This window comes from Pyxicephalus adspersus, chromosome 7, assembly GCF_032062135.1.
Source record: "Pyxicephalus adspersus chromosome 7, UCB_Pads_2.0, whole genome shotgun sequence".
Lineage (NCBI taxonomy): Eukaryota > Metazoa > Chordata > Amphibia > Anura > Pyxicephalidae > Pyxicephalus > Pyxicephalus adspersus.
In genome coordinates this window covers 45,111,184-45,134,770 of record NC_092864.1, presented here as the reverse complement: position 1 = coordinate 45,134,770, position 23,587 = coordinate 45,111,184, and the positions used below count along the sequence as shown (strand labels likewise).

Below are 23,587 nucleotides of genomic sequence, written 5' to 3'. Positions count from 1 at the left end.
TAGACCTTTCATCCCTCTGCTTTCTTTAGAACAGGGACAGTATTAAAAGTGATCTTAGGTACCATGTGTATCAGACATTATTTTTTATTTATCTGTTATGCATTTCACATGTAAGCCATATTTAAACCAAACATAGCAAAATTTGCCTTCTTCATTTCCCAGAACTTGAAGAATCCAGGCAGAAGTGTCCACCGTGTTGGTACAAGTTTGCAAACACCTTCTTAATCTGGGAGTGTTGTGATACATGGCTGAAGATAAAGCATATTGTCAAACTGGTTGTTATGGATCCTTTTGTGGACCTGGCTATAACTATCTGCATTGTTTTAAACACATTATTCATGGCTATGGAACATTACCCAATGACTGATGAATTCAATTATGTCCTTACTGCTGGAAACTTGGTAAGTGTGAGATACAGTATATTTTCTTGTGAAAATGATGTGTTGTCACCTGTTTACATTGCTGTGAGTTAAACTCAAAGAACATTATTATACCTAAAGTATATCTAAAAACAAAATTTCATTTTTTTAGTTTTGGATAGTGGGAAAGTATTAGAAGAATCTATCAGGATTTCATTGCTGTCTGGGCAGCCCATGTTAAAGAAATTATGTGGGGGAAGGAAAGGGGGAAACGAGTTGCTACTGAAACAGGAATATTTGTTTCTAATAGTGGTTAATGGCACCAACTCATAAACTAAGTACAAATAAGATGATTGTTGCCTGAGACGAATGATCATGGCAAGAATCTGACATGTGTACAGTGGTCCCTCAACCCCATTAATAAATCCACCACACCAACAAATTGTGAATGACTGCCATGCATTCCTATAAAGGGGAGCACAGCAGGGTGCAGTTAGCTTGTCTTACCCTCTCCTCTCTTCATAGAACAGAATGGTGCTGTGTACATTCTCCTGTCACTGGCATGAACACAAACGATGACATCTATCTGTTTTCTAAACTGGGTTTTACCCTGATATCAGGTTTGTAGATACTTGCTGGTTGGGGCTCAAGATGGGACCTCAAAACAGTGTTTTAGGTTTTAGGTAAAATTAGATGTTATTTTTAGTCTGCTGGATTCTATTGGGAATAAGAACATCATGTTAGCTAAGATAAAAATGATCTAAAAGTGGTCAGAGAAAATATAGGTTAAAGCATAAAAACACCTCTTTGTGATGTCTTTCCCATTCTGCTGTCCCCAGACTTGTTCTACAAGCAACAACTGTACATACAGCTCTGGAAAATACTATTTTCTTTTTCACTGGGGGTTCTAGATTTCCCACTAAAAATCAATTTCTAACATCAAAAAGGCCTTAATCCTGCATTTCAAAGTGATAAAACATCCATGTTCCTTGATGAGCCAGCAGAGTTACAGACATACAAAGGGCCAGTGGTGAAAGGCAAATGAGATTAAGTTCTTAGTGCATATTACTTCTTGAGAACTTGTTCCCTACTAATGAGAAAGAAGGATTAGATGCAGCAGCATTATAACAAGATCTTTTTAATTATCTTGCAAAAAAATGACTGTTGGCTGCATGACCTCTGGCGTGGAGAGAATATATTAGGTTTCAGTGACACTGTATTGATAAAGTTGTTATCAATTTTTGGATACAGTATGTGCATATTACTTAAGTCTCAGGTGCTCACTTTCCATGTCATAATACTTGGCTCACACATTCCTAATATCCACAAACACTAGATACGAGAGAACATATGTTTTATATAGAGAAGGCTAAGAATATGTAATAGATAGATAGATATATGAAACTCCTGTAGGTGTCTGCACAGGTTTTCAACATCTTAAAGTGTAAATTCTTTGAAATCTTGATTGATGATTTAACATAAAATGATTTGAAACAACCTGATCCAAACTCTTTCAAATGATCTTTCTATACCTGTAGGGTATTGCCTTGTCTTTCGCACTGTCATCTTGTATCTTCAAGGTTACTGTCTGGATATTAGCTTATTTGAATATAATGTGTAAAATACTTTGTGCTGTTGCTCATTTTCAGCTTTATATTACTTGCTTATGACTTTACTTAGTGTGCTGATCATATTCTTCATTTTAGGATTGTTTCTCTTTAGATTAGGATCTTCTGTATAGCATATAATTTAAACATTTTAAATTAATAGTTTAAGCAATTGGCTGCATTTGCCTTATGCAGTGATTACAAGGTCAGTTTTGAATAGTGTCTTCATATTTTTAATCTATCTATCTAAAATCTATATTTTTTTTAATAAAACAATTTGAACATAATGTACGTTAAGCCAGTTTTTCTAAAAATGCTGCTGATTCTTTACAGTCATGGTTTTCTCACCAAATCAGGAAGGTTGAAAGTACTGGTTTCTCAGTCTGAATGTCTACATGAAGGAAGACATTTTTAGTTTGTTAAAATGTGCCACTGGATATTTGGTTTTGTATTTGCCAAGTTTGGTAAATAATGGAATTCATATTTCCCTGAGATGTATTTGACAGGATAGCTTGTAACAGACCAGAATTATAATCTAGCATTTCATTGGTTCATATCTTAAAAGGAGGCATTGAAAGTGCCCGGGAAGAGCTGTAGGCTCTGCTTAGACAAATGGAAGTTTGAGAATGACTAAATAGGTGAAGTGGTCTGCTTAATCTCATATTTTACTAGATTGTAAGCTCTTCGGGGCAGGGTCCTCTCCTCCTGTATCACTGTCTGTATTAGTCTGTCATTTGCAATCCCTATTTAATGTACAGCGCTGCGTAATATGTTGGCGCTATATAAATCCTGTTTAATAATAATAATAATAATAATAATAAATAATAATTTTTACAACCCTTACAGGATAAGGTTAATGATGATTTTTGCAGACTTGTGAAGTCCAATACTTCTTATTGGCAGTTAACATTTGAGTTCAAACAGGAAAATAGTATTCAGACTTTACATACGGACCTGCCTTGATATAATCCTATATGGTGCTGCATTTGATGTGGACTTCAGATTGTTCTTTGTAAAGAAATAGTTATTTTAAAGTTTGTCTTTAACAGAAAAGGCAGTAAATCAGTTTGGACAAAGAATGATAATTGAAGGATTCATTTAAGTCCAATTCCACCTACAAGATGAACATTTAAACTGTGAACATTCTTAGTGAAGATAAGTAATGCACCTGACTAAAGGAAAATTTTTGTCCTAATCTGCCATCATGCTGATATTGTGAAAGATAACAGAAAGAATGGTATTTGTGAGACAAATGCAATAAGTAGTGTTTAAAAAGAACCATGGGGACTTTGAATGGTGGAATAATGTGGAAATTGTGCTTCCTGCAGATGATAAAAGATTATCGTGGGGAAGAAAAATCTAAGCAAAAACAATGACTGTTCTATGAGTTTTGTGGATTCTTAAAGTAACATGGAAAAGTGTAACTTTACTTTTTAAGTTTAAACTTAGTATCTGTCAAGTAAACAAGTATCTGTCTTCAACCTAACAGTGTAAATGCACTAGCCATACAATGGAGCCAGTCAATAAAGCCAGTTATCCTAGTAAAAGGTGGGCTCAGAGACGTCATTGCATTAGATGCTTTTGTAGGAATTGCAGGCAAAGCTGACAACCTTCGTAAAGAAATCCGAGATTTGAGTCAACTAGGAATCTGTAATTTAATTATATTTGCTGGCCCTTTGGGCTATTTTAGACAATCCTTTTGTTGCCTTTTTCCTCAGATTATTTGGGAGTTTTGTGATTAATTTTATTTTGTGGGTCATTTGAAGTAAATTGTCACTTTGATCATAATGGTGGCTGTTGGCCAATTTTAAACTGGTATGTCACCTTTAGCTTTTGTAGTAAACACCTGACTGTACCTTCGGTCTCTAGTCTCTTGAACATTTCAGCCAGTTCTCAATTACCGTATTTTCCGGCGTACAAGACGACTTTTTAACCCCGAAAAATCCATGACAAAGTCAGGGGTCGTCTTGTACGCCGGGTACCAGTACTTACCTGCAGCGCCCGGTGTCCTCGCGAGTCCCCTCTCTGGTCTGGCGTCCCTGCGAGTCCTCCTGTGCCTCCTTCTGTCTTCCTGCTTTTCAGCTTACACGAGTCCTCCTGGGCAGGCTCGCGTTGCTTCACAGCAGGACTCGTGTAAGCTGAAAAGCAGGACGTGAGCCTGGATTGGCTTTCCAGTGGAGAGCCTGGATTGGCTCTTCACTGGAACACGCCCATTCATTAAAGGAACGTGCCCATTCATACTTAGAACTAGTAGTGTACAGTTCTTTCTGCCTCTCAGTTCTCTCACAATAGTGAGATCTGACAGGCAGAAGGAAAAGTACAATACTGGGCATATAACACGACCCCCAAATGATTGGTTAGAGTGGGGGGTCGTCTTATACGCCCAGTCGCCTTATACACCGCAAAATACGGTAATAAAAATGTTTTGCTGCTACCTGAAAAAAAATTAAAGTGAAATTAGCAAGATTCATATGCCTTTTACCATATAAAAAATATGCACTGGTTGTGTGCTCTGTTGCTGTCCACGAAGACATGAAATACATGAAAATCAATGCGTTACATCATACAATGTACAGATTTAAAGCACCCCCTACGCACATAATTTGAAGATTTGTGTATTTTCATTGTTTTCCTCAAAGCCCTATGCCATGTTACAGTGATCTAAAATTATATTTTTGCATTGGTCTCCCATGGTAGTGCCTAGCTTCCCATTCATTTTTTTAAAGTAGCTGGTCTATTCACCCTAAAATGGCCAAATTTACATGATATGCTTCCCAAAGACTTCAGTTGGATTTGCCACTAGGTTTGGGTTTATCCAATTTCATACAGGATTTGCCATACCCATGGCTAATTGAACCTTTGTTAAGTTTATACTTACACATACCAGAATTCTTTTTTTTGGGCAATTGCTTGTTACTGCCTGTAAAATTGATAATTTCCTATATAATTGGTATAAAGCACCAGACTAATGAGGCTTATTTTCTGTATTTATAGGTTTTCACTGGAATCTTTACTGCAGAAATGGTATTTAAGCTGATTGCCCTGGATCCATACTATTATTTCCAAGAAGGATGGAATATTTTTGATGGTATCATTGTGAGCCTTAGTTTGATGGAGTTGGGTCTGGCTAACGTGGAAGGATTATCAGTGCTTAGGTCATTCAGATTGGTAAGAACAGACAGACAGATAGATTGTAGATAATTTTCTAAGATTGGCATTCATTTTAAATATTACCTAATTTATAAAAAGTATAGTTTACCTCATATAAACAGCAATACATTTTTTAATTAGGGCTAAAAATATTATTTTCTTGAAAATTTTAAGAGCCTGATTCTTTACTCAACCATTATGATAATCCAATAAATGTTCCCCCTAAAAAAATATACATGACCCCAAGTCAGGAGGAGTTTTTTTTTTAGAAATCCACAATAAAGTTCTCATCCACTTAACCTGATTATTACTGAAAAGTACTTGATTGTTTATTTTTATTTTCTTGTAGCTCAGAGTCTTTAAATTGGCAAAATCATGGCCTACCCTCAACATGCTGATCAAGATCATTGGTAACTCTGTGGGAGCTCTGGGAAACCTGACTTTGGTCTTGGCCATCATTGTGTTTATTTTTGCTGTGGTCGGCATGCAGCTGTTTGGTAAAAGCTACAAGGAATGTGTCTGCAAGATCTCAGAAGACTGTGAGCTTCCACGCTGGCACATGAATGACTTCTTCCATTCCTTCCTGATTGTGTTCCGAGTTCTGTGTGGAGAATGGATTGAGACTATGTGGGACTGTATGGAGGTGGCCGGACAATCTATGTGCCTTTTGGTCTTCATGTTAGTGATGGTCATTGGCAATCTTGTGGTGAGTACATGCCAAAATAAAATTGAATACAGCTGCTTTTCAAAAACTATATGTACTTCTAAGGCTGTTAAAGAAAAGTCCTACAGGTCATTAGTACCTTATTTAGCACATGTAACAAGGATTTGAATATGAATTCTTACATAACGACACAGGTTTGCCTATGAGGCATGAGGTCTGTCAAGCATCAAAGCAGCAACTTTCAGACCTACAGAGGCCTTTCAGCTTTATCTCTTGCTTCTAGATTCAGTGTACTGTATTTCTTCCATACAGCACACCATTAAACACAGCATCTCATTACCGTGAGTTACTATGTGCTGAATCACATGGGTTTAATGAAGGTGCATTGGGGTGACATTTAAAATGAATAGCACTTCAGCACAGCAATGCATGTAACATACAAAGTTAATAAACCCCTAAAGCTAAATTTGGAGCAAATCAACCTTTTTATATCTAGTAAAACTACAGAGTTCTAAAAAGAGCATCTATTGTACAACCAAACTATTTCAAAGTTATTGTATAAACCAATTTATGTAATGTAAGTAAAATCATTGACATAGAACAACAGTAGTGTACAGTTGGGTTACTCCAAAGCCCAGACCCCCTACACCAACCCAAACCCTACTTTATTACTTACTACCTTCTTATTTCTTACTTCTTTACCTACCTAATGGGTACTCCCTTCTGACAACTCCCTCCAGATATACTTGTTCCATGGACTCCTTAAATATTATCTAGGTACTCTATTAGTGTTATAAACAAAGGACAAGAAAGGAGGTTTAAATGACATAAAGATCCAAGTAAGTCAGAAAGCAGGATAAAAAGCCTCAGAAGACACAAAGCACATGACCTTAGTGGACTCATGGTGCCACCTCAATAAATCAATACACCACTGTTTTTTAGTTTTAAAATACATAAATTATTTGCTTGCAGTTTGTGTGGGATACTTTATTTTAAATGCTTGAATGGAACATTAGAAAACTATGCGCTTTGTGCACTGTGGTGGGTCTGGAACAGCATTACCATAAAAAAAATTTACTCATCTTTGTATATACTACATAGGTTTTGAATTTGTTCCTGGCCTTGTTGCTGAGTTCATTTAGTTCCGACAACCTCACAGCAACAGACGATGACAATGAGATGAACAACCTTCAGATTGCTGTGGGAAGAATACAGAGAGGAATAGATTTTGTAAAGAAAACAGTGGGAGAATGCATCCAAAAGGCCTTTGTGAAGAAACAGAAAGCTCTCGATGAAATCAAACCGCTCGAGGAGCTGCACAACCGGAAAGAGAGCTGTCTTTATAACCATAATGCAGTTGATATTAATAAAGACCTAGATTATCACAAAGGTGGCAATGGAACTACCAGCGGAGTAGGCAGCAGTGTGGAAAAGTATATTATTGATGAGAGTGATTACATGTCCTTTATACACAACCCAAGCCTCACCGTGACTGTTCCCATCGCTGTTGGGGAATCTGATTTTGAAAATCCTAATACAGAAGACTTTACCAGTGAATCTGACCTGGAAGAAAGTAAAGAGGTATGCCTTTTTAATACTCCTATGTTATATTTTTTTTTTATTTAGGATAACTGAAGGAAAAAAAAATAGTAAAATGATATATTCATAAACTTTTTTACAAGAAAAAAATAATAACCATGTAGATTAAAAAAAATGGATACTTTGATTAAATATATGCTTTAATATTTCTATGATTTAAGAGATGTTGCTCTGTTGCAGATTTTGCAGTTAAAACACATTCATTGCTCTGTGCTTAAAACGTATCAGTTTTTAATATTCGTTACTTTCAGACATCAGAGTCCATTTCTATAGTGTACACATACATGCAGTACAGTCCATCCATGTGGATGATGAGCTTACCACTACAGTAAAATGCGTAAGCAAGACCTAACATTTTACCATCGACAACAATGGTGCAGAACATTTTAATGTGCCTAAAGGGCAAAAGTGTGAACCTTAACAATGCCATTTCATTCTACCATAAGAGATCATTTTTACTGTTGAATTGTGCTTTTTAGGCTCTTGGAAACAAAAATTTAAAGGGTAGGTTTGTATGCTTGTAGCAGCTGTTACTGGGCAGAATGTTTGCAACATGTAAAAGAAACATTTATTGTTTTGTATGCTTTTAATTGTACTGATATGTATTAGATAAATATGCAATACTGCATATAAACATTCAACAGACAATCTCTGGGTTCTATGATTATAAACTGATCTAAACTGTTTGCTTAAAAAGCTTGTTGTTTGCAGAGCTTAGTATATTTAAAAGATAATATATAAGATAATATAAGCCTAATACATTAGGACTGAGATGAGGTGTGGAATGAGGTTTGAGTTTATGGACAACTTTTGGTCTTTGCCTGGTTCATTAACTGGTATAAACATTTGCAATCAGTGAACAGTGGTTTTCATGGTAACAACCAGGTGCTATCCAGTTGTTTGTACGAAAGGTGGTTGTCTGAGGCAGTACTGCTCCTAAAAATCACTAACCAATGGGAAAGCTGTCAGCACCCACTTTTGGCCAGTCATTTTTGACCAGTCACTAATGTACGTGGCAGGCATCATTCCTGTTGGTTGGTAGTTGTTAAGGGCAGTACTACTCCTAAAAAATATTCAGCCTGTTGGGTAGTTCTATGCTATGCAAGAGTTCCCCACTGGAGTTAGTACTAAGGTTTGCAAAGTTGGAATTGTAGTGAACTTGGTAAAAAGCTTAAAGAAGTTCAAAGAATCATCTTCAAGCCTATAGCAAACCAAAGCCAGGCAAAAACACAAGTCATTATTCTGAAAACTTGTTAAATGAAAGCTATTTTTTTAGACATAGAAATTTAATTTTGTAACCTGGACTACTCATTTTACTCTTTCTTATTCTCTAGAAATTGATTTGCAGGGAGACCAGTAATGGCCCAAATACTAAGGGGTTGTAGTTGCCCCTTGTTTTACAAAAGCTGCTTGTGGAAATACAATTTTTGAGTCTGTAGAAAATGGGGCCCATTCTTCTCCTGTAGTTGTTCTATGTTTTTGAGTTTACAGGATTTCTTTCCTGGAAATCGATATTGTTAGTTTAATTTCCAAAGCAACAAAACCTTCTCGAAATTCAGTATTGGTTTTTTTATAACCTTTTCAATTCAAAAACAAAGAGAGAGAATACTAGATGCAATGATTGCTCAGATTCCATTAAAAATAGATTAAGGACAATGAATTTTTGTTAAGTTTATAGTCTATTTATGGTTCTGTATTATTCACAAAATTGGAGGTGAAATTGCTGCAATAGGTTGCAAGATGGCCCAATAAACCAGGTTTTATGAGAATTTTACCAACGTTGTTGATCTAAACTTAACAGGAGATATCCTCCTTCATTATTCAAATTCATGGATTTCTTTATGTAGCTATATCACATTTTGTATAACTTGTTTGTTGTTGAAGGGTTTCCTACATGCAAATAATATTTTAAATAGTGGAATTCAACACTTCACTCTCTTTTTGTAAGCAAATTTTTAGCACCATTTTAGGGTTTAACCTAATTTTTTAAATATATAACACAAAATATACTAAAATTACAATTTTTCAAGACTTTTAATGAAAAGAATTTTTGCACGTTTACAATACAATGAACACAATACTTAAAATGAAAGTGCATTTGTTGAATATATAGTAAATTAGCTTCTTTAACTCAATGATTGACTAAATGCAGACTGGACTGTAAAGGCACTTGGACGGAACGTGAGTTGATCAATGATCTAGATCTACTTGTTGAATTGCACATTATTCTGTACTACATGCATACACATGTATAATGTTCTGCACATACACAATTACTATAGTCTGTTCCAAGTGCACACTGGTAGTGACCAAGCTATTACCAACAACCATGGTGATAGAGAGGTTGCCAAGTGCTCAACACTTGGATTTCCATCTGGTTATCACCTTTCAAAGCTGTATTTAATAAAAGGGGTGGTTTGTTGTACTCATCTTGCTTCTACTGTTTACAGTCAACAGAAAAAAAAAGGATAGACATGTACATTGTATTGAAACACTTTGTAGATGGCTGAAAACAATCTGACTAAAAGTAACCAAGTAGTGTAGTTACAAAATACCTCCAGTCAGAACGAAGTTATTAAACATTTATACGTTTTAATTATTGATAGTAGCAGAGTATTTTGTCTAGAGGGTGCATTTCTCATTATTAATTTCTCATTTATAAAATTTTCAAATATTTGTGGGAAAGCTAATAGGCTGTTTTATTGCAATAAATGTCATTGTAATAAAATACTTTATTTTATAGCTTTTTTTGTTATAGCTTTTTTTGTTATAAAATAATTGTTGTTGTTAGACAATGAGGTGTTATTATCTATCAAGAATACAGACATGCTTTTTTTTTATTAAATATAATTATTTAACACACATTTTTTATAACAGAATGTTTTGAGCAAATCCATCTTGTGACAATCCATTTTTGTCTATCTTTGAATGTTAATGGAAACTTTTGCAGATCAATGACTTGCAGTTTTTTGATAACAGTTGAACTCTCAATGGTCATGAGGGTTACGGTGCTAAAATTGCTTATTAACCAGAACTAATCACTATGCCTACTTAATATGTTTTAAGAAGGCTAGGGGTGCTGTTATTTGATCTTTTTTTGTTTTATTTTTTCCCTTTTTGTTTTTTTGCTTGCACTTATTTTTACTTCTCACAGGGTTAAAATCAAGCAGAAGTAACCGAGAATGCAACTCTGGTGCTTTTATACAAGGCAGAGCAACGTGTCACCACTTTAACTAAGGTTACATGAAATAATATCTGATTACAATTTATTTGATTGGCTTGCATGCAAATCAGCTGTGTCCCTTGCCTGTCCATTGCAATCCAATACAGAACATGCACAGCTATTAGGCTTAGGTGGAGTCGTAGGACTCTCTTCACAGCATGATCTGCCAAGACTGGCCAATTATGATGTTCTACTACAAATAATTTTTTTTTTTAATTTTATCTTATTTTTTTAAAGTCCTACTCAGCATTTATTGCATGCCCAGAAACTATACTGCTTCAAAATCACAATCGTTAAAATTAAAACAGGAGCATGCATCATTTTGAATGTTAAGTAGTATTTAAACTGATCAGACCGATTTTGCAATATGTGTGTTTGTTGTAAATTAACATGAACCTGCTTTGATATAAGATGTTCCATTGGTGGTAAGGTTGTGTTTTCAGTGACTTTTATTTAGAAGAAAGGTTTGTTAAATTATTTGAATGTTTGTTATTACTGTATGACTTAAGTTAAATTCTAGCTCAGGTTTTTTTTCTTGTTGGGAGGGGTTACAGTTTTGTTCTTTTGTATTCCTGATCAATTCCATTTTTCTCACATCAGGTCTTTTTGTTATCCAGCCAAAAGCTGGACCTACTGTTTCAACTGTCATGAGTGATTTCTCCTGTACATTCTCTTGTACATTCCTGCAAAGATTTTACAATATCACTTCTTGGCTTGTACAGTTAGAATACACTCCAGAGGGCAATTCACCGCCATACTCCATGAATTCATCTTACACAATGCTCTCAGTGTTCCCCAAACAGAGTGGATGTTGCATTTTCATATTCTATATCATTGGTATAAACTAGTTATACGTTTTTAAATAAAGTGTAAATGTAGGTAAATGAAGATAGAGAGAAAGATAGATAAATAGTTTGGATTCCTTCACTACCTTTTATCTGAACTCAATATACAAATAGGCCTATACTCTAGGGGTGAAGTTGAGGCCAAGGTTTCCCCCCAGTAGGAGGTGATCTTTGTCCTTTTAAAACATAGAAATTGATTTACTAAAGGATTTGAGAATGTTCACTTAAAGAAGAATATAGATTCACTTCAGTTATCCAATAACATGCAGATATAAATATTTAGGACTGATTCACATGGGAGTGTTGCCAAACTCTTATATGCATTTATTAGCCCTTGTCTGTCTCTGTCTATATTTATTCTTGGCAGTCTGGGGTGGAATGCATACCTTCCAACTTTATGGGATCAGAAAGCAGTAAGAAAGTCAGGCATCAGAAAGTAGGCAAAGAAAACACCCCCTTGCCCTCTTAAGTTTCATCTGTTTGTGGACATTGCTTGACACACAGATATTTGATGGTTGACTAACATCTATGTATATTTCTAAATTGTAATTTATACAAGTGTGAAGAAGCAAAAAAAGTCCCCAAAAAGTATAATTACCATGATGTTGGGTCTTATGTGTATATCCTCTATTTAATACCTAACATCTTACTAAGATTATATTATGACATTCTGACTGAATGACGGACTATTGATTTGAATTTTGGATGTATATATGATGGATGTTGGGGTATCTACTTTTTGCAAACAGGTTTTCGTTAGGACTTTTTACAATGTTTTATATTGTCCTTTTTATAGTTTTTATAGTTTTTAAATAGTTTATACAATTTTTATTAGACAACATGTATTTAAAGATTACCGTAGGCTGGGTTAAAAGAATCTATAAGACATCCCAAAGGTGATATCTCAAATTATATAGTATGATATGTTTCCTAGGGTGGTTAGTCCTCTTTATATGATGTTTTATGTTTAGAAATGTCACCCATACTATGTGAATATGATATAAATATAGCTGCTAGATTGTCAACCTAAAGATCTGTGTTTAAATTATAGACAGGGTATTAAAGTTTTTTTCTGGTTACATTTTTCGAATTTGGACCAATCTCCCTACAACGGGTCTGCTTTATTAAAGCTTTCCAAGGCTGGAGAGGATGCACTTTCATCAGTGAAGCTGGGTGATCCAGCAAACCCGCACTGGATCTGGTCCAGGATTCAAAACATTTAATAGCAAAGAGCAAATGACTTTGAAAAAAACCCATTCCAGGTTTGCTAGATCATCCAGCTTCACAGATGAAATTGTGCCTTTCCAGCCTTGGAGAGCTTTATTAAATCATGCCCATCATATTTAGTTGTATTTAAAGAGTCACAATATATTGTATTTTAAAGATAATATACACGATATCCTAGACCTTTAACATATATTAAACAATGGTCAATACAATAGTCAAGGTAGTCAAAAATGCTAGGTGATCCTATTTGTATGTATGGCATTTTAAATTAATCAATAATGATTAAAATATTCCTGTTGTTCAGTTTGGAAATTTTGTGTACAGCAGGTTTACCTATTGTATAACTGTGTTGCTAAATCTAAATATTATTTTTATTTATTTTTTAATGACTAAGAGTAAAGCATGTGTCATGAAAATGTTTAATCCTGTAATCAAAATTAAAGCACTAAAATAATGTTATAGTTAATTTAAAAAAATATATATTTGGCATTCATTGCGGTTTTCATTGGCTCTGAAGAGGGGATAGCCTCCACCTCCTCCACAAGCATGTTAATGTGCTAATCACTAGTTAGGCTGTTGTACTGGATGATTTAATTATCTCTTACTTAATGATGCTTAATTAAACAAAGAACTATTTGTATTAATATCTTACTATTGTACATGGGATTATCATATTATCTTCAGTTACTTTGTCATTCCACACTTGACCTAGTTTGTCTTTTCACATATTCAGGAAATGGTGGAGTAGTGTCTTTTTAATATTCTTTTTAAGCTTTGAGTACTTTATAACCTATGCTTTGGCTATAGCATTCTGGCAGGGTTTGTTTTATCACAGAAATGATGGAAGCATTTAGTTCTATTGTTTTACATTAAATATCTTTGTATTTGCAATTCTCTTCTGAAGCTCAGAGAGTTACAAATTATTAACATTCAATTGTCATGCAATTAATTTCCCTGGCCCAAAATGTGGTACTCACACATTTGGCTGACATTTGGCAAAAGTTTATTGTAGATATTGCTTTGTAAGCAAAGTTTGTAAAACAATATGTGACACACCCGGCCTGATTTATTAAAGTTCCCCAAGACTAGACTAACAAGGAGTATGATAATAACTGGAGACAGCAGTGTGTTAGAGAAATTAGCTCTTAAATTTGTTTCTTATTTTATTAAGTCACAGCGTGTTGAGGAGATTTATAGATGTAACTGATACATTGACGGACTTGCAGAAGAAAAAATCAAGTTCCCCAGATAGAGCTCTATTTTCTTGCAGAGCTTTGTAAACCTCTGGGTTGGCAAACAGAAACACAAACGCTTTAGTGCAGTGTTCCTTGATAATTACTGTATCTACAGCTCACAGTACATTAGTGTGGTGGTTCTTGGGAAGAATTCCTTTTACAGTGCTGGTTATTGAGAACAATGTCATCCATGCAGATATCCAATAGATCATTGGTATTAGTTAAACTGACCTGAAAGTCACAAACTGCTCATTGCTCCCTCTGGAGGAACCCAAGGGTTCTACAGAACCCAGGTGGAGACACACTGCTTAATAAATTTCATCTAAATATTTAGCTGTTTGCCTGAAGTACAACATTAGGATATTTGTTTCTTTATCTTTTACTGATAATAAGAACACATGCAAGAATGCACATTACGATTTTTTGCTGCATTGCCAACTTTTCTGAATTTCAAAATATATGGACTTTTCTGCTTCCATCATTCCCTGTATACATTTTCTGCTTATCAGTGTGGCCATTGATGATGTTATACATTATACAGTAATAACATTACACCAGATCAGAGAATGCGGATTGTGTATGCTACCAAAACAAGAAACTACTATGAAATTAAACGATATTCATACTTGTTTGGGTAAATTGATCCTAAACCAAAATTAAATTTAAAAAAATGCAAATTAGGAAAACAAAAGCATTTAAAAACAGTGTAAAAAATATTACTACCAATAAACTGTAAGCATCACTAATTTCAATGAGCTGTTCCATCAATAAGCATGAATATCGGGTTGACAAGTAGTTTGAAAATGCACAGCGAATATGGGGTGCATTGACAGATGAATGCAATTGCTTGAAAACTGGTCTATTGCATTTCTTTTTATAGTAACAATTCAAATGTTTTATTGTGTTTGTTTTTTTTCCATTGTCCATCACTGAAAGATAAAGTTTAGTATGTAAAACTATAAAGATAATTTATTACTGTGCTCTGGTATAAATGAGCCAGTTTAGGACAAAAACAGGTACAAGGAAAATTTAAAATTAGGTAGTCATTCTATAAAAGAGAAGGACATGGTGTGCTCTGAAATAATTTTCAGTTCTTGAGAAACCCTTTGTTAAAAATGATTGGGGATCAGAGGGAAAAGCCTCTTAAACCAGTGGTCAGTAGAAAGAATGCCCCTTATATAGTGGTGCCTAGAATATCCCTTTTTAGACAACTAAAAGCATCATCGGAGTCATGCAGCTGGGTTTACTAAATGGCCATTGGTCCCAAAAGCCTTTCAGGCATCATTAAATGGGAGATCAATCAGCACAGCCCAAGGAAGCCTTGTTGAGAATGGCCTATCTATGTAGTATCATCCACTGCAGCAGATCATCTCTGAAACCTCTGTTAGGCTGCGTACACACGCTCAAAAATTGTCGTGAAAAGTTCCTTTCCAACAACAAAAGACTGAGCCTACTGACTGTATATACTGCATCATTCTGTTCCTATGGAGAGAGGAGGAAGGACTGAATGGCACCCTGCTGCGCTTTCTCCCCTGGATAACTTATTTTACCTTTTGCTATCAAAAATCTAGGGTTGGATTTAGATGTGCTGTCATGAAAACTCCATACATAAAGGTTTTAACCTAACTAGGCCTAGTGACTAAGTGTGCTAATATTGTATATCCAGTGAGCCAAAGACCATGCTTCTGTTTCTTCTTAATTCTTATTTTTTATTTTGTTAATTTAGCCCTAGGTACTACTTTTATCTAAAAATTAAGGTGTCATAAATCCTTTCAAATTATGTCTAAAAGCATGCATTTTATTACTAAATCATAAAATACAAAAGTACAAAAAGTAATTTGTACATAAAGTAAAAAAGTAATTCAAGGTGAATTTCAAATAATCATATAATAGCATTTAGAGGGTAACTAGAAAACTAGAAAAAGCAAATACATTCCAGATTTTTTTTTTTGATCTGGCGATGTATTAATAGTTTTTTGTGGGGGGTATTTATTTACAGAAGTTGAACATGACTAGCTCATCTGAAGGGAGTACGGTGGATATCAGGCCCCCTGGGGCAGCAGTGGAAGGAGAAGGGGAGCTGGTGGAGATTGAACCGGAGGAAGCTTTAGAACCAGATGCCTGCTTCACAGAAGGTGAGTGGGAGAACATTGCTCATTAAAGCCTTCTTGTTTGGCAGTTGGCCTACACAGCAAGATTATATAATGAGATGAACCTTTTAGTCTCCCTCTAAATTAAAATAACACACATGTTGTGCATTCGAAGAAAAAAGAAAAAGAAAAGGATATCTACGTTTAAATTTTGCAGAGAAAGACTTTTGTCATTTTTTTAATTAACTGATGCTTTATTTTCACTTTGGCTGATGGCCGATTTTAGGCACACATATTGTTTATAAGAGAACATATTGCTTACCTGGAGGCAGAGAGGGGAAATTGACTCCATGCAGTTATTGCAGAAATTATGTTAAAGATTGAACTCTGGACAAAATGCCTAATAGTTGTTTTAACTGAAAAATTTTTTTGTAATTTGTAATATATTAACAAGATTGTAAAAGTATATATATATATCTATATATATATATATATATATATATTATAAATATATATATTCTGTATATATTTATATTTTTATATATAAACAAGCAACCTAAAGAATATATAAACTGTTAAATATGTGTCAAAAAATGAAGAAAGAATGAAGAATGACTCGCAAGTATTGCCTTTGGGCTCCTTATGGCTCTTTTCCTCCATATTACTGACTTACAATGCTCTTTCTGCACTGTGTTTTGTGTGGAGGTGACCAACTTGTTAGAGGAGCAGAGCTTTATTATTTCATGTCAGAGCTGTCTTTCTAATGACTGTTGGGAGAATAATCAAAAAGCAGGAGCGCGGTTCAGAAAGAACAGATTCCAATAAATGGATATTATTGCTTTACAAGTCCTTAGGTACAGCTTCCTCTCCAGCAAGCAGCTCTGTAATGACTTGAATCTTAATGAAAACCTTTTGAAAATGAATGTCAGAAGCAAAGTGCCTTAGATCTCACACTGATATACAGCTGAGGCTTAAAGCACAGAGATTCCTAAACAAAGAAAGCACCCTGCTATATTTCAGAAGCAGTTCAGGACAAAGGGGCATTATTAAGCAAAACAGACATTTCTAGATCTTATCTCCAACATAGTAGACCTTTATTCAGTTAAGGTCCATTTTATTGTTTCACTCTTTCCACCACATTTTCTAGACAGGTTGTTAACACCAGTTGAGGTTTAAGTTTTGCATCTTTAAATATAAGTTTTGTGCTTGCTGGATTGAAGGTGACCATGGTTGTTCCAGAACCGCCATGGCTTTGGCTGTGATAGAAAATGTTTTTTATTAAACACATGAAGGCCCCCAAGTTCAGCACTCTTTACATATATGCAATTTGATCGTAGAACCAATGTGGGCCCTTCAGGTCCTAAAATTGGGTTTCTAAACCCAAGCAGAGTAGAGCAGAGCTACCTTTCTTGGAAGCAACGTCCAAACAAAAGTCAAGGCCTAAGTGCACAGTGATTTCAATTTTGAGGTTTCCCAGAGTACACCAAAAATATTCTGTCGACCTGTCTTTATGAACTGCAAAAACTAAATTATGTACATTCGTTTCCTTTTTTTATTTCTACATATTATTTGCAAATTAGAAATGACTATATAAAATGATTTGTGTTGTTAGTTTTCATGTAATGTGTAACTTCTTAGTCTTCTACTATAAAAGGGAACATAAATGTCTGAAAAACTGTTTCATTATAAGCCTTAGATGCAAAGACTTTACAAGTCAGTAATATTAGACTAGTAAAGCTTCTAATATTTCTTTGTATTGAATCTTCTATTTTAGGATGTGTAAAAAGGTTTCCAATTTGCAGTGTGAACATTGATGAAAATAATGGCAAGTTATGGTGGACTTTCAGGAAAACCTGCTACACAATTGTTGAACACAACTGGTTTGAAACCTTTATTATCTTCATGATTCTTCTTAGTAGTGGAGCACTGGTAAGTTAGAGATTTAACTTTACATTATGGGCAAGTCCACAACTATACAAAGGTCTTAGAATCAATGATATGGAGTAATTGGTTCTCTTTTTATTAAGTGGACTTGTCATTTGTTCTAAATATTTAGTGGCTTATTATAGTAGTTTAGTGCCTTGTTTTATATCCTTTTCAGTCTGTGAGTGCCCAATCAACCTGACCACAACTCACTGATAACTGATAAGGTCAAACCTAGTTGGACAGGGGGTGGTGGTCAAGATGTGCCTAAGCACTAAGTAACATTAGAATTTGTTTGCAAATAAACAGGGGAGGTGCAAAGTGTACAGCTGCACGAAGGCCCTGGACCCACCTTGGCCAACAGCTGTCCCTATGGGGACCTCAAGTCAAATTGGCAGCAACCCAAAGTGAGTTCTGCACTGGGCCCCACTGTTGACTACTTCTGCCACTGGTAGCAAATGTTTAAAACAATTAGAAAAGTACTCTAATCACAGAAATTCTTTAAACTGAGTAAATGCGCAGCTGAATTTGGAAAAAGATTGTCCCAGCTTTAATATAGTATATTTGTACAAAATTCTCAAGTCCACACCAAAATAAAAAAAAAAAAGCAAGAAAGAATGACAACTCATAAGTTCCAGTGGGCTTTAGGATAAACAATTAACAATATAACATGGATGTAGGTCTTGTGTCTCAAAAAGAGATAGGGAATAATCAATAGTATATGAATTGCAAAAGGAAATACTACATTGAACATAGGATTTCCATTTAATTGTCAAAAGCATGCACTCACAAGTAACCTGTGGCAAGAAGATTTCAGGACGGGCCATTGATATGCAAAGGGAGGCCCTACACATGCATGCAGACCTAGAAAAGGCAATGAAAAAAGAACCATCTGGGAATGTGGCTTTTTTGGTCCATGAATGCTTACAAAGTTCCACCTACCTTTGGTCTTTAAGGCAAATCTTTTTAGGGTTTAACCGCTAGTCTAACCTAGTCTGTGCCAAAACATGTAATTTTATAGCCATTGATTGGGTGTATTTAGAAATATTTTCTGAAATATTTCACCCACCAAATACTTTTTAAGGTATTTTTTAGCTATTGTTTTTTTGTGCAGAAAGTTAATTTTAAACCACACAACCGGACATAAACGTACTTCATTAAAATGTTGAAAGCCCAGCATTTAGACAGCTTTGGGCAGGATTCACTTATTAGCAAAAGCACTACAACACATTCAGGGTGATTAGATCATTTTTTGACTGCTATTTCATGCCTGTGAGTGCCTTCGGAGACTGGAGATAATTAGATTATGTCTTAAACCTTATTTACGATTTCAAGCACCTGTCAAGCATATGACCACTGTTATGGCACCAGTTACAGATATGCATGATAGATGAACCGGAAATCACATTCCTGAGAGCTCAGGTTATAATTACAATGTGGGAATTCATTTCACTTCCTTCATTGGGCCCAACATTTCTATCTTATTTTACAACATTCAGTATCTGCTCTAAAGGGATTAAATAAAGCTGAAGTTTGTATATTTATGCCAGCAATTAGCAGCCTTGCAAAGGTTCCTGATTCCACTGGAGGTGAGCAAACATTTGAAGAGGTCAAATTTCACGTTTGTTTAAAAAATGAACAAATATTATTAATACTGCACACCTGTATAGAACCAACCCTTTTACACAGGGATGTACTAAATACAGAGAACCATGAATTCATACTGGTGAAGAAGTTTACAGTCTAATACTGCAATCATACAAGGTCAGCTTGGTCAGGTACCCATTTAAAGGTGAAATCCAATAAAACTTTTATTATATTACTATATTACTTTTAATATTATTACTTTTGTTTGACAGTCTTTTGATCAGATAGGACAGTCTGCCCTACAATTAAATAATATAGGCTGGTCCAGGACCCACTCCACTTTGTTACAGGGCAATGAAGGACCACCAAGCACACAAATCAGGTCATCTCTTTGCCGTCTCTTCTTGTAAGAATGATTCGTTAAGCACAAAGAAGTAATGTGCTTGACACAAAGAGCCTCCCTAGTGTGCTGCTTCTCCAAAGATTGCAGGAGGATGATGGCCAGACATTGTTTTGTACTTTTGCTGGTTCTGTGTGATTTTATCATTTCTGATAAATACACTACTGGAGGTAAAGCTGTGAATACACTCTTTATATTTGCATTTAGACCCTGATTTGCTAGGCAAAAGTTACAAATTAAAGGTTGGGTTTACATGGGTGTTTACCAACTTTGCAATTAAAAAAGGTAATTATACATTTTCATGTATGCACAAAAAAAGTGATTTTTACAAAGCAGTTTCTAAATACAAATTATGCAAAAAGTCAATGATTATGCACTCTCTTGCTTACATTAAATTTATAGTGCTGTCTTTTTAGTATCTCTATAAATATGTTACTGTAACTGAACAATGTTTTACTGTAATGTTTAAAGGTTGCTTTGCTAAGAAAAATTGTTGAAGCAATAACGCCTAAATTACCAATATGTTTTGGTGTTTTGGGGTGTTTGATCGTTGCTGATAAGATGTGGGTAGGACACTTGATTTCATGTCATCCACAATTGAAGGCTTGTAGGAAAAAAATTAAATAAGATTTTTATTCAACAGTTACCTGGTAAATTATGTTTATTATATAATATATATAATACACTAATATAATGTATTATATTTTCTAACCCAGAAGGCTAAATGTCAATTGTATCTAAATATTTGCTTTGGACAATATTTTTCTTATAATTTTTTAAAAATTAGCTTTAAATCAACAATTTTTTGAATCTCATTTACTTAGACAATTTAAGGCTGTTTGATACATTCATTGTGTTTGCATAAAGATCAGAGACTTAAGCTGCGTACACACTTCGAATTTTTGTCGTTGGAAAGGATCTTTCACGATCCTTTCCAACGACAAGGGAGTGCACGATGCATGAACGGTGCTGTACATACAGCACCGTTCATGCTCTATGGAGAGGGGAGGGGGAGAGCGACGGAGCGGCACCCTGCTGCACGCTCTCCCCTTCCCTTTCATTAGGATCGGCTGTCGTCCATCGTCCGTGGATCCGGCAGGTCGGTCGTCCGGACGATGGACGACACCGACTGTACACACGGCAGATTTTCGCCCGATAATTGGCCGATGCCGATTATCGGGCGATAAAAATCTGACGTGTGTACGTAGCTTTAGTATTTGAATGGTGATTGGTTAGCTGACCTGAATAATTTATACATTCAAACTTCCACCCATCAGGCTTTTGAAGATATCTACATAGAACAAAGGAAAACAATTAAAACCATGCTGGAATATGCTGATAAAGTCTTCACGTACATCTTTATCCTTGAAATGCTTCTAAAATGGGTGGCCTATGGATTTGTAAAATATTTTACCAACGCCTGGTGCTGGCTGGACTTCCTGATTGTTGATGTGGGTATTTTATTCTTTATATTATATATATATTACTAGTATTAATATATTGTTTTGTAACATTATTACAACACAGAATTCCTGATTAACCCTTTTGTTAATTAGTTGTAACATATTGTATGTAAATGTGACCATTTAGGTTGTAATCAAACCTTTGCACACATTTTAATGCATAAATGAACAATCTTTTCTTTATTGAGCCTGATTAGTTGAAAAAAACATATTTTGATATATGATATATGAAAAAATCACCTATAATATTTTTGGGGCATTGCAGTGCACCACAATGCACTGTTAATCCAGTTTTGTCCATTGTTGTAAACGGAAGGCAAAATATGTTGATTTATATTGTAAATTTTTATTAGGGTGTCATATAGAACATATGGCAGTAGACAGCAATGCACAAATACCAGGGATGTCTAACACCAGTCCTCAAGATCCAGAATTTGCACACAGATTTCTCTAAAAATTAGTAGTGCTTTAGAGAGTGGTTTACAGAATGTCAGAAAATGACTTTTTTATATTAAATTTAAGGCCTGTATGTGATCCCTAAGGACAGGAAGTGGACATCTCTGGCAAACACCATGCATTGTAGTGGGTTACAGTAACACCATGCATTACCTTGTATGCAAACATTTGAAGCTGGCCTTTAAATGTTCCAAAGATAACCTGTAGTTTCATTAATATGGAATGGGAGCAAATGCACACTAACCATACATCTTCTTTCAGTGCCTGGTCATACATTTAAATGATGTGTGTATAATTATTTATTATTACCTAGTTATTACATAGCTCCGACATAATATGCAGTGCATTACAAAGTCCATAGTCATGTCACTACCTGTACCTCAAAGGGGCTCACAATCTCATGTCCCTATCACAGTCATATGTCTTCAATACAGTGTAAGGTCAATTTTTTTTCAGGGGGACGGGGACCATTAATTTAACTGAATGTGGGAGGATACCGGAGTATTCAGAGGAAATCCACACAAACATGTGTAGAACCTGCAAATTCCATGCAGATAGTGCCCCAGTAACAATGTTGAACACTTTTGTCTTTGGGTGGGGAAATTCCTTGGGCACACTGCACTGCATTGAGAAAAGTTTTGTTTGTGCTTACAGGGTGGGGGTTCCCATTGGGCAGATTTTTTTAAGGTGCTGATAAAGGTAAAACTGGACATTAGAGGGTACCTGCTATGAAGCTGTATTGTTTGTGTGCATTTCATTAGCAAGTAGTCTTTATATTCAAATGTCTAACATCTATTTTGTTTATATATTATGAAAATATTACCTGTCCATATTTTTGATCCCAAAATGTATCACATGTTCTTTAGAAAAAGTCAACGTTCCTAAAGTGAATTATATTTGATTACATTTTAAACCATGTTTTTTTCCATACAAAATAATATTGTCCTCGCAAAAGCTATTGCAATTAGTTTCAAAATGTAAAATAATTGTGTATATCAGAAAACCTTCTTTAAATTGCTTGGATTGTACTTAGTATTTACAAAATCCAGGCACTTTTTATAGTATCATATATGGGGGCAGCATACTTCAAGAGGAATAAAATGGGTGGGTTCTGTCCTAGGCTAACCAATATTTACAATTAGTCCCCTTGACTCATGAGCATTTTTTGCTCTGCCTTCCATAATAAATCATGACATTAAAAATAAAAAATAAACTGTTGAAAAAAGTTTTCAATTATACTTACCTTTAGTTTCCCCCCCAGACCTAGGCAAGACTGATCTCAGATTCTTCAAGCAAAGTGCCTGGGGAGTGCCTAGTTATGCAACTTTACTGCTGCTATTTATCATGGGGAATTGAATAACTTTTTTTTAGAGTAAGATCCACTTTCATCTAATATTTAGCAGGCTTTTGGGAAACTCTGGTTGGCAATTAGGCTTACCAATAAAGATGCTAATTATATACATAAAATGGCTGCTGAAGTCTAATAAATAATTGATGATGATGGTGATCTTTCAATTTACAAGCTAAGAATAAATAAGGTCCTAGCCAAAGCAATGTTTTAGTTCTGTATGGAAGCTGGTCAGTAAAATCATCTCTGGGTTTTTTATTTCTTTCATCTCTAGTGAATGCCAACAGTTGAACTGCCTTTTCAGAGGGCCCGACTCTGTATTTCTGCGTTGGAATATTGTTTAGGGCTCACTTATGTTGTAGCCTTTTTATTATAATTAAAAGTAGTTTACAAAACTTGTTGATTAAATTA

The 23,587-nt window shown here is 35.0% G+C and overlaps 1 protein-coding gene across 2 annotated transcripts in view; it reads left to right on the top strand.

The window, feature by feature from the left end:
* The window catches only part of LOC140335562 (sodium channel protein type 2 subunit alpha-like), a 142,326-nt gene that overhangs the window by 86,553 nt on the left and 32,186 nt on the right, over positions 1–23,587 (top strand). For both annotated transcript variants that reach the window (XM_072418283.1, XM_072418282.1), the window contains 7 exons: positions 163–401; positions 4,961–5,134; positions 5,466–5,822; positions 6,882–7,361; positions 15,909–16,044; positions 17,774–17,928; positions 21,187–21,360. In XM_072418283.1, coding sequence (XP_072274384.1) covers positions 163–401; positions 4,961–5,134; positions 5,466–5,822; positions 6,882–7,361; positions 15,909–16,044; positions 17,774–17,928; positions 21,187–21,360 — 1,715 coding nt within the window. The remainder of the gene's footprint in view (positions 1–162; positions 402–4,960; positions 5,135–5,465; positions 5,823–6,881; positions 7,362–15,908; positions 16,045–17,773; positions 17,929–21,186; positions 21,361–23,587) is intronic.